The sequence below is a fragment of the Mycetomoellerius zeteki genome, unplaced genomic scaffold, assembly GCF_001594055.1.
Source record: "Mycetomoellerius zeteki isolate Tzet28-1 unplaced genomic scaffold, Tzet1.0 scaffold426, whole genome shotgun sequence".
Taxonomy (NCBI): Eukaryota; Metazoa; Arthropoda; class Insecta; order Hymenoptera; family Formicidae; genus Mycetomoellerius; species Mycetomoellerius zeteki.
The window spans coordinates 685,109-701,883 of NW_017257421.1; the positions used below are offsets into that span (position 1 = coordinate 685,109).

The 16,775-nt window shown below is 38.5% G+C and overlaps 2 protein-coding genes across 2 annotated transcripts in view; one reads left to right on the top strand and one right to left on the bottom strand.

Annotated features, from left to right (window-relative positions):
• The window catches only part of mAChR-A (muscarinic Acetylcholine Receptor, A-type), a 29,070-nt gene extending 19,361 nt beyond the window's left edge, over nt 1–9,709 (top strand). Inside the window, 6 exon segments of the mRNA XM_018454090.1 lie at nt 388–442; nt 2,632–3,136; nt 4,534–4,813; nt 5,330–5,456; nt 7,154–7,456; nt 8,912–9,709. Of these exon segments, the coding sequence (XP_018309592.1) occupies nt 388–442; nt 2,632–3,136; nt 4,534–4,813; nt 5,330–5,456; nt 7,154–7,456; nt 8,912–9,547 (1,906 nt within the window). The 3' untranslated portion in view covers nt 9,548–9,709.
• Nucleotides 9,710–16,306: 6,597 nt separating this feature from the next.
• The window catches only part of dysf (neuronal PAS domain protein dysfusion), an 8,168-nt gene continuing 7,699 nt past the window's right edge, over nt 16,307–16,775 (bottom strand). The window contains 2 exon segments of the mRNA XM_018454099.1: nt 16,307–16,769; nt 16,771–16,775. The exon segment at nt 16,771–16,775 is cut by the window's right edge and continues 637 nt beyond it. Coding sequence (XP_018309601.1) covers nt 16,394–16,769; nt 16,771–16,775 — 381 coding nt within the window. The 3' untranslated portion in view covers nt 16,307–16,393.

The window sequence follows — 16,775 nt, forward strand, 5'->3', positions numbered from 1 at the left end:
AATAAAATGTTAATTTTAACTTACAGACGTTTAGTGGACTTTCTGAGACGCAAAAATGTTAAAATTAACACAAAAATATTAATTTGCACGTCTCAGAAAGTCCATTAAATGTCTTTAAGTTAAAATTAACATTTTATTTTTTACAATCTATTTTTCAAATAAGTATTTTTCTAACTGCCCTAACATAAAGATTTAAAAATTCTTTCCACACACACATACATAGTTGAGCGTAAACGGTAATGTAATCCAAACCGGTCGATTTATGTTGAAAAGGAGATGGAAAAATTACAATTTTTTATCGATTTCTGACGTCGACTCGTAACAATATTTGTTTTATGTAAAAGTTTTTGTACTTTATATGTGTAAAATAATCTTGATTTGGATTAGGATTGATCAAACAATTATTGAGTTCTTAGAATTAGACTTAGGTAGAGATCCTCAAGTAAGAGATTGGATATCATACGTTTGGTCTATCATATTTTTCAACACCTGTTTAAGATAGAATGAGATACCCATGCATCTCATGACATCTTAAGCAAGTCCTGAAAATATGGCGGACCGATTATCAGAAGTTGTCCAAACAGTGTCCAATCTCTTGAGGATTTCTGGACTTAGGCACCTAATATGAAAGATTAATTAGTTGGAAAATTTGTACGTATTTGTGCGTGCAATGTATCGATGTAATATGTTAAACGTCCCAGTGACCGGAAATGTACTTACACTAAATTATATCTCTAGTGTTAAATCTATAGTGTCAAATTCAACTAATTTAAATCGCCACTTCTCTTGCTCTAAAAAAAAATAAATTTGATCAATTTGACACTGTATAGTGTCAAATTTATTCATTACTTTAGTATAAAATAACAATATATTGAGAGTAGGAGCAGTGACCAGTTAAAATTAGTTAAATTTGACACTGTAAATTTAACAGTGTATATCCGGACATTTACATAATTACAAAAATTAATTTAAACTATTATACTATCTCAAACGTTTCTTTAAATATAATATTATAATTGAATCGTAATCTTTAAATACAATTAAATTATAATAATATTGTAATAAAAAAGCGTTTGAGATTAATAATAATAAATTTTGTGTAATTATCCAGACATACACTGTTAAATAGATACATATCCGGTCACTGGGACGTTTACCTTAGTGTGATGTGTTAGTGACACGTAAATCGTATATGTGTAAGTCCTCCTGAATTGGTAAAAGAGACGATTTCAGGATCCCTTAAAGATGAAGTGGCGGTCAAGAGAGAGGAGAGAAAAGGTGCAAAGTCTTTCGCGCGAATTCAAGGAAACGGAGTGGAAGCCCCGCGGCATTGGTTGCGCTTTACGCTTGACAGTAGTCTCGTGTCGTGCCGAAGTACGACAAAAGAACTTTCTCTCTCTTCTTCCTTCGTCTCTTTTTTTCCTTTTTTTTTTAATACGCCACTAGAGTGTGTCTCTAATGCGCGAGGATTAAGGCGAGTCGTCTGTCGCGCGAAACCGGACGCGAGTACTTGGGTCAAATGAATAGTTATATCTCGGCAGCAGGGAAGTTAATCTCGGTTATACAGATTTTAATAAAAGTCACGTATTAGTTTATACTTTAAATTCCCTTTTGTCATCGCAGAGAAGTATTCACGAGGAAACGTTTCTACATGTCTCTCACAGTTATTGATATTTGACGTTTGCTTAGCAGCAATTCGAATGAAATATAAATATATCGCAGGAGAACTATAATATATCGAATATCTATGAGAAGGCAAATATTGATTCCGATCATTGATATGATCCCATTAATATTACTATGCTAATAATTCCTGATATAATTTTTCGGTATATTTGCTTTGTCTTTTCTCGCAGACTCAATGTCTCCACCAAGAGGAGCAAACGTGGGATGTAGTTGACACTACCTTCCACCTAGCGAGAGCACGACGACGGAGGCGGTGGACGAGGAGGAGGAGGAGGAGGAGGAGGAGGAAGGGGTGGAAGAGGAGGAGGAGGAGGAAGGGGTGGAAGAGGAGGCGGAGGAGGAGGGGGAGGGGGAGGAGGAAGAGGAGGAGGAAGACGAAGACGAGGAGGACGACGACGAAGAGGAGAACGAGGGGGAGGAGGTGGAAAAGGGAAGAGATCGCGACGGTAGCGTCGGCGAAGGTGGTGCCGTTCGCCGAATCCCGGTGTCCGGCGACGAGGGGTACCGGAAGCGTGGCGTTCGCGCGTTCGCGCGTACGGGCGTGCGTGCGTACGTGCGTGCGTGCGTGCGGGCGGGCGTGCGTGCGCGCGCACGGCCGCGTGGGCGAACACGCTCTTCGTCAGCGTACCTGCCGCGCGCATGTTAAAAGAGTACGCGAGAGGACGGGCGAGGGTGAGGCGGGCTACGCGGGACCGGCGGTGGTGCCCCGAGGATCGGGATTCGAGTCGTGAGCTCCAGGGATCCGTTCGCGAGAGAATCAAAGTACGCGCGATTGCCCGCGCGAACCGGTAACGCGTACCTTACGCGGAGCGCCCCGGAACGAGGATATAGATAAGGCACTGGGACGATTATCCGAATTAACGAAGTAAAGAGAAAGAGAGAGAGAGAAAGGGAGAGAGAGAGAGAGAGAGAGAAATAGAGAGAAAGAGAGAGAGAGAGAGGGATTAGGAGAGAGAGAAGACGAGAAATAGTCCGTCAGACATGAACGTTACTCCGATGGTGGAGATACCCGGCAATGACAGCTACAGCATCAGCAACGGTCTCGATTGCGGCGGTGAGCCCCATCAATACACGGTATGGGAGCGCGTGACGATAGTGGTGATCGCCGTCATCCTCAGTCTCACCACGGTCGTCGGCAACATTATGGTCATGATATCGTTCAAGATCGACAAGAATCTGCAGACGATCTCCAACTATTTCCTCTTCAGCCTGGCGGTGGCCGACTTCGCGATCGGCCTAATCTCCATGCCCCTCTTTACGGTATACACGGTGCTCGGTTACTGGCCGCTCGGGTCCCACGTGTGCGACACGTGGCTCGCCCTCGACTATCTCGCGAGTAACGCGTCGGTCCTTAATCTGCTCATTATCAGCTTCGACAGATATTTCTCCGTTACGCGTCCGCTTACCTATCGGGCCAAGAGAACCACTTTCAGAGCCGCCGTCATGATCGGTGAGTATATATTAAATCTATGTAATGCGGCGAGACATAAAAAAAAATTGTTGGGAAACCTGAAATATTTTTCCGTCTGGAGAAATCATGAAATTCTTGAAGGAGAACTTTATCGAGATTCAAGAAATTTTTGTCGAAATTGTCTCTCTTCGAAGATTTTGCTTTTAATTCTTGATACACACGATGGGTCGTTCGTATTCCGAGTTATTTTTTGTCACTTTTACAAGTATACCAAATTTATTAAGATTTTTACATACACTTTAACATCATTAAAATGTATTTGTAAGGTTGCATTTAAAAAATTATACATAAATGTGTGTTGTAACTACTTGGTGCTCCTGGTATTTCAAAAAGAAGAAATGCGCAGCACACGAATGACCCAATTGTGTACTAAAGGTTAATTTGCGATTTAAAACTACTTCATTTTTATCTGAAAAATCAACAAATTTTTAAGCCATTCCTTTTTAAAAAGTTCCAGTAGACATTGATAAAATGATTTATATCGTGCTTATAATAAATTAACGTATTCCAATATACTATAGAAATTGTTGCGCGGTTTATGGGTTATTTCCGTGACTTGATACATCGTTAAATGCCAACGTTTCGTGAACATTGTAGTATCGCGAACGTTATAGTTCACTTGAACAGGGCGAGAAGCAATCTGATACTGATCAGTATAAGGTTGCTTCTCGCCCTGATAAGTGATCTGCAATATTCACGAAACGTTGGCATTTAACGATGTATCAAGTCACAAAGATAACTTATAAACCCCGTATAACTTTCTTAAAGAAAATACCTGTGGAAGCCTCAAAAGCATGCTTCAATACACTCGCTAACCACAAAGTAACATTATATCAATGTTATACGGAAAGCGCAGTTTTGTCAAAGTACCTAAAAATTTATACAAATCTGAAGATAATTTTGTTTGGACTATCAAAATAATTATGTAGGGTGCTTAAATTGTTGACTAGAATAATTAAAACTTTTTGCAGTTTAGTTTAAAGTGTTCTACATAATTGTTTTAGTTCAACAAAATTATTTTCAGATCTGTATCTAACTGAATTTTGCTGATGCTTCAGCAAAACCGTTTTTTCCGTGTATAATTTCCTACTTAACAATGCAATTGTCGTGTACACACACGCAATATGTGTGTGTTATATTTATATTGTTGAGTGAGAAATTATAAATTGATGTAATGTTACTGTCACTTTGTGTTTAGCAGGTAAGTCTAAATTAATATTCGCAATAAATAACCATTCGAAACCTTCGAATAAGAGTCTGGATACTCGAGTCTTTTACAGTCATATGTTTGTTAAAAAATAAAATAAAATTTGCAATAAATATAACTATATGTTCGTTGAAAAATACTCCAGACAACAACATAATGATCGTTCCAGGATCCGCTTGGGGTATATCGCTGCTTCTTTGGCCACCCTGGATCTACGCGTGGCCGTACATCGAGGGTCAAAGAACTGTGCCGACATCCTCGTGTTACATCCAATTCATCGAGACGAATCATTACATCACCTTCGGCACGGCCATCGCCGCGTTTTATGTTCCTGTCATGATAATGACGATCCTTTACTGGCGGATCTGGAAGGAGACGAAGAAACGTCAGAAGGACCTGCCGAATTTGCAGGCCGGCAAGCAAGACGCGAGCAAGCGCAGCAACTCGAGGTGGTAACTAACGCTTTCAATTGTTTCTCTCTCCGAACTTGTCGTCAGCACTTCACCAAAAAAATGCAACCCCTGCACAAGAGAGATGGTAACACATTGCCCTAATTGGAAGATCAGCCCTTCCCAATTGATTTTAGGGCAGATGCACCGGTCGAATGAACGTTTGACACTATTTAGACATTGTTAGATTAATTATAATTAATTTCTTTCTTACGTGAAGATATTATTTTAGTTGCATATTTGTTTCCTCCTCCCCTCAGATATTATTGAATGTTTTTTTATGATTATTTTTATAACTCTTGTTATTTTTTAATGTTTGTTCACGATCTTTATAAAAATGTGTTTCGAGACTTATGGATCTCATTAAATATTTTCTATTTGTTTAATCTGATAAAAATATTTTTTCTCTCGTGTCTGTGTAACTCCTTTTGACAATGCAAGTAATTCTGCGAATATCGCGCGGTCGAAAGACTCAAGTGCAGTTCGACGTACTTACTCTCACGTTTTTCCCTGTAGCGACGAGGTTTTAGATATGGAGGAGAGCAGAAGACAGCGAAGCGAGTCGAGCACCGCTGACGACGTCTCGCACGCCACGCACATCGCGGTTTCCTACATTGATAAGCACTATCCACAATACAAGAGCGTAAGTATAGTTGTATGTAACCGTAAGCGCGAATGCGATTACACGAAGTGGAGTCACTTTGCACGTTTACCTATTTGCTCGTCTTTACAAATGTCGTTAACAGTTGGAACTTGATACTTACAATTCGCGCAATTCAGGATCAGTAATCGTTATTACTTTGAAATCTCGCGTATCTCTTTGCATTTTAAACGGAAAGTCGCCGCTCTGACATACATCTCTCTCCTAAAGATCTCCCTTATTTTTCAGAAGCTAAACATTACGTTAATACGATAAAAATATGATCTGTGTTTAGAGACGATTAAAGAAATAAAAACTCATAATTTATACATATATTTATGGCTTGCTTCTATATATAAGATCAGCTAAAAAGGAATTCTACAGATGCGAAAATAAAATTCTTATGTTCTGATTTTCTTTTACAAATTGCGTTTAATTTAAATAAGGATGGCTATATATATTTTTAATAATATTACATCTTTTTATATGTTTGTAGTTTTCTAAAATTTATTTATATTTTTTTCTTTCTTATTTTTGCCATAATATCTAAGACAGCACATTATTTGTAAGATTTATTTTGAATATTTTGTAAATATTTCTGTGATTTTAGATTGTAAGATCATAAATATTTATTATACATATTATGAAATATTTATCATACATATTGTAGTAAATGTTATGAAAATACTTAATAAGACATTGTAATCCCAGTATAAAAAATATTTACCAGAAATATTTATTTATATTCATCATCAATATTATATAAAGTATATAAAGTTTATATTTAGTCTGTATTTAAATAATGTCTTTGAATAGTGCTTATATAAAAAAAGTATAAAATTTTTATATAATATTTCAAAAAATATAAATAATAAATATTTATGAATATTTATCGTAAATATTCTGTGCCGTTTGGAATGGTTTTAAATATAAAATCGAGGAACACCGTAAACTGACACACTTGTTTGTAAGACAGATCATAAGCTAACTTAATCTTTATATAGCGTTGCGTTATAGAGTCAAATAACCCTATCGGAGCTGAAGGCAAGTCTGTATTTATGGGAAAACCTTTAAAAAAAAAAAAAAAAAAACTGTCACGTTGCATATTTGCGTCTGACACGGTAGACAGTAATTTTTTTCTTTTATAGGAGTCATCAGGACAAAGTACTTTAAGTACTACAAGTGAATGTGCATAAGATTTTTTAGGATCTTTTTACTTCGATGAAAACATTTTGTTGATTTATATGCATACTTTAATAAGTATGCATAAAGTATGCATATAAATTATTTTCTATAAAAAGAAAAAATGGAATAGGTATGTGGCATTACTGCCTACTGTGTCAGTTTTGAGGCCCATTTCGTTTATTTATTAGACGTTTATTTTTGCTTATTTTGCGAAAAAGTTAATTATTACAAAATTGCAAACAGTATTATAAAAACTGCTACATTATCTGACGACACTTTCTAGTTTGTATTTATGTTTCTGAAGTTTTATTTTAATTTTTGTTTAAGAAATATTGTTTAAAAACAAATTGGTATATCGATATTAGCGACCCCTTCTTCTACTATTAATTTTAAAAAAATCAGAAAGGATTCGGTATCACGTTATGACGCAAAGTTACGTTTGTATATGCAATCTCGGCTAGGTTAATCACTTTCGCGATTACAAGCTTATTCGTATTCGCTTTTTGGGCGTGCAGCACAGGCCGTTTTCCTGGACCTGGCTGAAGATGTGGTGCATCGCGTGGTGGCACAGCGGTCGAGACGACGAGGACGACGACGAAGAGATCGCTGGACCGGAGAGCAGCCACACCGGGGCCGGTTACGAAGACACGCTCACGCCGCTGTCGGCCGAGACGCCGCTTCCCAGCACGGTATCGCGATGTCCCTCCCTCAGCGCGATACAGGCCACGGGGATCGCCCTGGACAAGACCGCGATGCAGCACGAGTTATACAAAAGGCCGGCACGATCGGTCGACCTTAGAAATATTTCCAGCGATACCGTATGTGACACTTCTATTTGTTTTTACTTGGGAATCAACTTGAGAAAAGAAAACATATTTTAGGCCTGATTTCGCAATATATATGGTTACCTAAAGATTAAAGATAACCAAGAAATTCATGAACGAATTTCATTGATAAATAGGTTAATAACCTTTAATCTTTAGGTAATCATATATTGTGAGATCGAGTCTTAATGTGTTTTCGAGGGGAATCGGTATTACAACACGCGGTTAGAATTATTAACAATGGTTGCAGAAAAAGCAATTTTACAACTATTGTAATGGCGAATTCGATTGGAGCACTAGTGCGCACTGATGCATATTAAAGCCGCTGTACACTGATTTAATTTGAGTATAAAAATGAAATGCAAATATTTCGAATTATGAAATACATATTTTATCTAATAATACAATAAAATGTATTGAGTATTTAATTGATTTCTATATTTATTTATAAATATATCTTTATGTTATTTTATGTACGGCGGTTTTAATGTGCACCAATGCGCACTGAGTGCGTCCAATCGAATTCGCTATAAGATTCTTTAATATAGTTGAATTTTATTCTTCTACATTCTGTAATTACGTAAGCATAATTGTAAATAATAGTTGTAGTTATTAGAATTGACCAATTATAGTCGAATTTTAGAATATTCGACTGTGATAGATCAATTCTTATAATTTATTACTTATTTTAATCTTATAATACAATCACGACTACACTTATACGATTATAGAAATGGACTTTAAATTCCGTGAAGAACTATAAGTTTTTCAAAACATAATAGGTGTAATAATGTCTTAAGCAATTAATTAATTCATTAATTAATTAAATCCTTAATTAATTAATTAGTCACAGTCGAATGTGAGAAGAATATTCGACTATGATTGGTCAATTAATAAGATTTAGGGCTTACTACACCTACTGTGTTTCGAGACTAAGGGCAAAATCGATCATATTAAAAAAATTTTACAATTACAAAACTGCTTTTTTTGCAAAACGCAACTAAAATTACGTATTTTTTTTGTTTAGCTATTTAGCTATTAAATATAGGATTTGTTTTTATAACTGAACTACAGTGAGAAAAACTGTTTTGATTAAGGGTGTTTTCTACTGTCCTTGCTGAAAAACACCCTAAACCAATAAAAGCACCCAACGAAAGTAGCATTTGGTGAGACAGAATTTCTGGTTATCACAATCAGAAATTTGATTTGCCCTCATTAAACTATCATTCTTGGATGCCTTCCATTGGTTTAATCAGAACATTTTTTTCACTGTAGTATAAAATTTTTGTATTTAACGTGAAATAAGTATATATTTGAAATTTGGGCGAAAGCGAGAAAGAAAGTTGTAGTGCAGTCCAGTATAATAATAATAAACAAATCTATTATTTTTGAGATTACAATTGATTCGCTCGAAGATCCATACTATGCGCGTGTCTCCTTGACTTCCAGATTTATACGATTCTGATCAAATTGCCGAGTAACGGCGGGAAATTCAGCGAGGGGACGAGCATAAGGATGATACATGACGAGTCCGTGTCGATCCAGTTGCACCCTATGATAGAAGACAGCGAGGATGACGGCGGTGTTGGCGGTAGCGGCAGTGGTGCCAGCAAGCTCTTCCGTCTCGGCGGCGGGTCCGTGTCGAGCCCATCGACGGTGACGATGAGAAGGCCATCGCAGATGCCGGACATCAGGATACCGTTGAACGCGAAGAACATACCGAAGACGCTGACGACTGGTAAGGGAATACTGAACAAGCAGCCGAACAAGAAGAAGAAGAAGCTGCAGGAGAAGAAGGCTGATCGAAAGGCCGCGAAAACGCTGTCAGCCATCCTGCTGGCATTCATTATCACGTGGACCCCGTACAACATCTTGGTACTCCTCAAGTCCCTCACCGCTTGCTCGTGGTACATACCTCAGGTGCTGTGGGACTTTGTTTATTATCTTTGTTACATTAACAGTACTGTGAACCCGATGTGCTACGCGCTGGGCAACGCAGCTTTCCGCAGAACCTACGTGAGGATTCTCAAGTGTAAGTGGCAGAGCAGGAACCGCGGTGGTACCGGTGCGGTCGATCGGGGATGACATCAGTAACCCATCGATGCGCACTTCGATCTTTTCGCATCGAGGAGGGGAGCAGTCTCCTCTCCATGCTTCCGATATCAGCACACTACAGAATTGGAAGTCAACGACCACGCGCGCGCGCGCGTATGCACACACACATACACACACATGCATATACTGAAACAACGCTGTACTATTATTATTATTATTATTATTACTACTATAACTATTATTATCATTACTATTATTATTGTTATATCGCCGTTTACTTTTCCTCCGTTTTACGCGTTTCTCAGATCGTACGAAGAAGCGGAAGCGAGGAGACCGGCGACTGCCGCGAATAAGTTTGGCGCTCGTGACTGCCAAACTACCCTGTTCCTAGCGATATCGCTCGTCGTAACGGTATGTCCGGTCGTGTGGTCCACACATCTTTCGGGATCGTGCTCACTCTCCGGATCGTGCGCGACGTTTAATATCCAATCGGCCACTCACGCTATCGTCACGTAGAAGAAGAAAAACTACCGGGTTTTCTTCTGCCCAAGGAACATCCCCCGAGCATGAGAAAGTCAAAATGACTTTGTTCTGACTTCATGAAAGTCAAGCGATGATTTTTTTGTTACAAAATTTGACTGTTTATTGACATTAAGAATTAAAATTGAGTTCCTTGGGTGAACGATTCTCTATCCAAGGAACATCCCTGACATGAGAAAGTCAAACTGACTTCATTTTGACGTCATACAAGTCAAAATGATGATTTTTTTTTATTATAAAATTTGATTCTTTATTGACATTAAGAATCGAAATAAAGTGTTTTTTTATATTTTGTTAACTTTTACGTGTTCCTTGGATACTGAATAAGAGATTAACCCTCCGACGACCGTGTCGTTTTCGCGCGCTGACCGATCGCGTGCATTTTTCAGTGAAAATTCTATTAATCGTCAGTAATTACGCGGGTAACTCGGTTATCCCCCGACGTAACATCGGGAGTTTAACGCTCTCTCGAACGTAATTGTATCATTTCGTAATTACATTGACGTCCATTAACGCATGAAAAGAATTAATCACGAACTAATGTATTCTTGTCGGAGGGTTAATGACGTGACACCGGATGACGTGAACGGGTCTCCATCCTCGCCTAAAGAATATATATGGGGATTGTTTGTTCATAATATTCTCGAATAATCTCGAATTTCGACGACACTGATATCGATCGTCTATATCGAGACAGGTGAATATTTAATGAGGCAGTGGCTCTTAAGCTTTTTTCAGTCGCAAACTCTTGGGGGAAACCGAGGGTTCTCAGTTTGATTATTATTTCAATATTTCAACAGTCGTCCGCCGGAATCTTTTCATTGTAATGAAAATTAACGTGGGATCGGTGACGGTACGTCGGTGACTTGGGAAATTGGGAGAGAAGCGAGAGGGAAGAAAAAAAGCGGATGCGGACTCGTTCGCGTTGGAACGGAAAACGCGTGCCGGCCGTTAACGTACTAGTCAAAACGCACGCAGCTCCGGTCTCCGAGTTTCGCAGAGAAGTAACGCGATGTGGATACTGCCATGAATCTAACATCTTTATTAATACCTCTCGAATATCGCGCAAGTAACGCGAGTTCGGAATTATATATTGTGTATCCGCGGTGCCCTTAGGACTCCCTCCGAGGAGTACTGGTACCTTCTCTCCCTCGATGCGATCGTCATCGTCGTCGCCGTGGTACCGGAAGCATCGCGCTGCCCCCGAGAGCTTCTCTTCCGGAGGAAGAAGGAAAAAAGGCAGCGGCGACGGTGGCGAATAGCATCGGGGAGAGTGGACGAGAGGAAAAAAGCTAAGTCGCACAACAACTTATTTAAGTAAAAAAAAAGATATATATCGAAAGGATAATCTTCTGTACGCGCAGAATTGCGACTGCAAACACTCGATGTAAATTTTACGACGTAGCGAAGTGTAAAACTGTAAATGAATGTGTTTAAATATAATAATGCTGGGGGAGGGGGGAAATAAAAGAGGAGGTGGAAGAAAAGAATTCGACGATGGGGACTGAGGAACGGTTTATAGCGGAAGACGGGAAGACAATTAAAAGCGATCAGGAAAAAAAGAGAAAGAGAGGGAGAGAGAGAGAGGAGAGCGGGAGATTTAACGCTAAATCGAATTCTTCCGTAAAACTAAAATAATACATTCTAATAATACGTGCCAAAAGAAGCTTTAAAAGATTATACCAAGATTATACGACGTGAGAGAAAGAGAGATAGAGAGACGAGGCGGAGCGAAAGGGAGGAATGTCGTAGCGCACTCTCGATGCTATTAAGAAATGAGATACCAAAAAAATATATAGTTAATAAAGCAAAAAAAAATTAAATAAAATAAATAAAATAAAAGCACTGTGTCGAGCGATACACTTTAGCGATCGAAGGCTCGTAAAGTAATCAAAGTCAACCGTACGCGCGCCGACATGCCTATAGTGACCTCAAGACTGCGAGATCTTCATTTCCATCCTTGCGATCATCTAATTATATAAATACCTCGCGCATCTCTCAATTTTACACGTAGAAAGAAGATGTATTCTTTTACATAAGTGTTCCTTTTCTTCAAAAAGAAGAGATTTTACTCTTAAAGTTCTGCCACTCTTGAAAAAGATTGGCAGAATTTTCACTCCTTCGGAGTTCACTTCAAAGAATTTAGAGAACTGGGTAGCCTCTTCTTTCCGTTTCCATGGGTCATACGTGTTCATGTGAATGTTAAAGTCGATCCAAACTGATTCTTGGCTAATTTCCACTTGCGGAAACAAGAGGATGTACTCTCGTCTTTCGCGTAATTGTTCACTCGCCACTCGAAGAAGCAAGAAACATAATCGCTGCTCGAACAAGTGCGACAGCGACATTCCTATGTACGCGTCGGCACGCGTGCGTTTGTACCTTGTACAAAATACCCACGCACACTAAACACGCACTCTCGCGCGATCAGCATACACATATATACACGGTGCAGTGTCGCGGATAGTACGTACTCGCGGGGATGCATCTACGGGAGTGAGAAGCCCGTCGAAAATCACTCGCCTCTTTTTCATTCGCGACTAGTGTTCTTAGCCCCCAAAAAAGTCTTGGAAACTTTGGGAAAAACGGTACTTTTTAATGTTTTAATGCCATATTTTTTAGAAATTTTTTTAAATTTCGTCAGCGTTATTATCTTTTACGTCAATGGTTTTAAGGCTTTTAAGATTTATTTCACTCTTAAGTGTTCCAACAAAGTAAGTAATTCAATAATAAAATCCATTGTCATCATTTATGAGATGTCTGTTAGAGTTTATGAATTCTTTTTGTTAAACGTTAGATGGTAATAAAGAAGAAGCCAATTAAGTGATGCGAGTCATGCTAGAATTCAAACACAAAGAACAGGATAAAAAATTGAACATAAAGAATTAGAAATAAAGTCAGAGGCAGACAATACGATTTTTCGTCCTACTCTGATGTTTCCCTAATTCCTTATGATTAATTCTACTTTTCTTGTTCTACTCATCGTGTCTAATCACTTTATTGGATGGAGAATATTTACTCGATCATGTTCATTTTCAAAGTTGTGTATCTGTGATACAATTTTTATCAAATTTTTCCGAAAAAAATACGGGAAAAAAATTAGATTTTTTCCGTTAATTTTTTTCCGAAAATTAAGAACTTTTTTTAAAAATTAAGAACACAAGCCGCGACGATCTGAGCGAGAAGGGATCGCGCGATTCTCGGCTGGATCCCGTATGTGTAGATCGGCGAGGAAGGAACTCGACGACAGAAATGTTGATCACGAACGAACCTAGGTACATCGGGTGGACGCGATGATAGTTACGTATCGGCAGTGTAATTAACGAATACAATTAATCAATGATTTCGATCTATTATTCGGGTACTTTTGATACGAGGATTCGCGCTGATCGATTTAGAGACCATTACGCGAGCGATTACACCGATAAATTGTAAACACGATTTCTGTTTCCCAAAGTGCGACTAATTGTAAGCAATGTCGAGTTGTTTTATATAATGAATTTAAAAGCATTCTTCCTCCCATAGATGTGTTAAATTAAATTTCAAGAAGAATCTCCTAATAATAATTAAGGTATTATAAGCATATAATGATCGTTTGTTAGCTGTAAATCTTTAATGAAGGAGGCAATGCGGAGGAAACAAAAAAATAACGCTATTCTGTAACTCTTAACGACTGTAATGATATCGTTATAATCATTGAGAATTATAGAATAGGGTTAAAAGTTAATTTAAAAGAAAAGGGGAGAAAGATGTATATCCGTATAATCTCTCGCATTTCCTGGCATTTTTGAGCGCCGCCGAACATACGGGGGAAGGAAATAGCGTAAGACTCGGTGATATTTTTTTACCTTTATAGTCGATCGCGCGCGATTCGATTTTGCATGACGCGAACCTGACGAATCGCGTCGATACTAAAATGCGACGGTAAACGCGAATGAGACGGGTGATAGAACACAATGATGTTCGACGTTTTCGTTGCGCTTGCATTTCTTCGTAACGCAAGAGATGTCGAGAGACGGTGAACCCAAATGGAAGCAACAAGTCATCACAACATCAAAATGATGTTAAAATGATTCCAAAATATAACATCAAAATGATGTCAAAATGATTCCAAAATGATCATTAAAAGTCATTTTTTAATCATTTACAATTCATTTTAACGTCATTCTGACGTTATCGTGACTTGTTCTGCTTGGGAACCGCGGAATCATTTTGAAACGAGAATTTTAGGCTTATAGCGTTTTTTGTCAAATTCGCGATTTCGCGAGCCTGCGAGCACTGAAATTCAAGGAGAAATTCAAGACTCTAGAGAACTGCGTTTCTGAAAAAATTATTGTAGTAATTTGTGAGAGAATCGATGACGTTTCAAAGACTTCACACTTTGATATTTTGGCGCAAATAGAATAAAGTCGGAATTCAGAGAATCTGGAATCTGGGAGACTGCGCGTGAATTTTTAAGAAAAGGGAGAATACACATGTCGAATAGTGAAAATTTATTCAAAAGATGGACGCACTGAGGGATTGATCGTGTCGAAAGATTCGTTTTGCTTTCGATTCAATCGAAATTTAAAAAAAATGATATATTATATTTATATTGTATTTCTCGGAAAGTAAACGTTAAAATGTAAGATTATTAATTAATGTGGCAATTAGTATGTCAAGAACTTGTGGTATTTTAAATAGAGAAGCGAGTGTATGGTTGTTCTGTGTTTCATAAAAAACTTGCGTTTTTCCCAAAGAAGTGTCAGAAACTTCGTAACTTTGGGGATATATTCTAGAATCTGTCGTCACTGTCGTTGGAGCTTCAATTCGAAAGAAACGTTGAACTGAGAAATCCGTGAAAAAGCATTTTCCCATCTGTGCTCTTACGCAAAACACTTTATTTATTTATTCCAGCACCGGAACATATCTTCAAAGTTCGGCTTCGCACTAGAAATACGCTCTGCGGGATATTTGTTTCGATATTTGTTACAAAAGATTCGTAAACGTAAGACGTAACAAAGAGCGTGTTAGTCGCGATTAAATTGCACGTGGGCTTACGCATCGGTCGACTCCCGGCCAGGGTGGGACCTCCGATCGAGGTGTCACTAAAAACGTGGGGTAATAATGCTTAAAAAAAAAAAAAAAAAAAAAAAAATACGACTTGCCAAAAACTGGCTGAAGCTGCTGCTATTGCTACAAACGATTAACTGCCTCTCTTTATTTACCTGTTTCCTTTGTAGTACATCACGTCGAGACGTAATGTAACACGCAACGCACCATAATGTTGCGCCAAAGAAAATGAACAACTCTCCTTCGTCGAATGCGTTGAAATGTACAAAGCGAATATATTTCACGATCGTGTGTTAAACGTAAGATTTAGGTATTTTCAAAGGAAATCTCAAACATATATAGCGCATGTACCTGGGTACCCTCTTACGACACTGCACATTCATACATAGTTATATATAATATATATATAATATATGTAATATATATATTACATATGTAATATTACATAGTATTATATATGTAATATATATAATATAAATATATATACATTTGGAATATACGCTTACGATGCGTACTATTTATCTCAAAACGAATGTTCTCGCATAAAAGCGTATACCGGAGATAAACGAAATGATGTACGACTTTTTTTAATCGTAGATTATTGTAAACACCGATGTAATCAGTCTATGTTTATATACGTGTTTTATATTAATGAAGAATTTACGATTCGAGAGTAACATATAAGATGCCAAAGAGACGTAAAGACATAAAAGAAAAAAAAAGGGAGAAAGGGAGAAGACGAACGAGCGTGTAGAAAATTGTGTAACGCGATACCGATAGAATTTGGAAGAATATACTCCGTTGTCTGTGACAAAGAGATGTATGTAAGTACGACACTGCCCTTTTGTGTTCGCATTCGATTCTCTCGACGCTCCCTCGGTCACACTCGCACACATTTCCGGCTTGGTCCATATTAGATACTAGTCCTTACCTTCTTTAATTTCTTCTCTAATTTCTTACACGAATTTTACTTTTTATTTACGAACTAACTGGTATCCGACGTTTCTTACGCTTTTACTATAAAAAAAGGCTGTAGGAAAACTATCCAAGGAACACCCAAGTCAAGAGAAAATCAATGACTTTACTTTGACGTCACGAAAGTCAAAATGATAACTTTTTCTTACAAAATTTGATTGTTTACTTGACGTTAAGAATCAAAATAAAGCCATTTTGATTTTTTATTGACTTTTATGTGTTCCTATATAAATTTTCCCTACTCTTGTACTCTTTTACTGTCCCCTAAACTTTTACTGTATGGCCCCTTCAGATTTATACGTATTTCCTAATTTATTTCGGGAAGTCCTTGCTGTCGTTCTCCGTGGACTGTCCCTTTCTACGTGGTAACTGTAGCGTGATCGGCTGCACCGCGTCTTGATGCTGCTTCCTGGGCTGGACAGCAAGGTGGCCAGTGGTGGTGGCCACGGTGCTGCTGCGATGGAAGGTGATCTTCAAGTTTGGCACGTGCTGCTCGGTGCCGGCCCAGTCGAAGTTGAAAATGGGCGCCTCTGGGTGTCCAAGGGTATCCGAGTCGGGCGTGTTGACCGGCGTAGTCGGCGTGGTGATGTACGGGCTCAGTTCCTGGTGTACCACGTCTGGCACCCTCTGCAGCGCGTCCGACCACGCCGGGTTGGTGCCCCAGTTCTCCAGAGGGGTGGTATCGGGCGGTGGC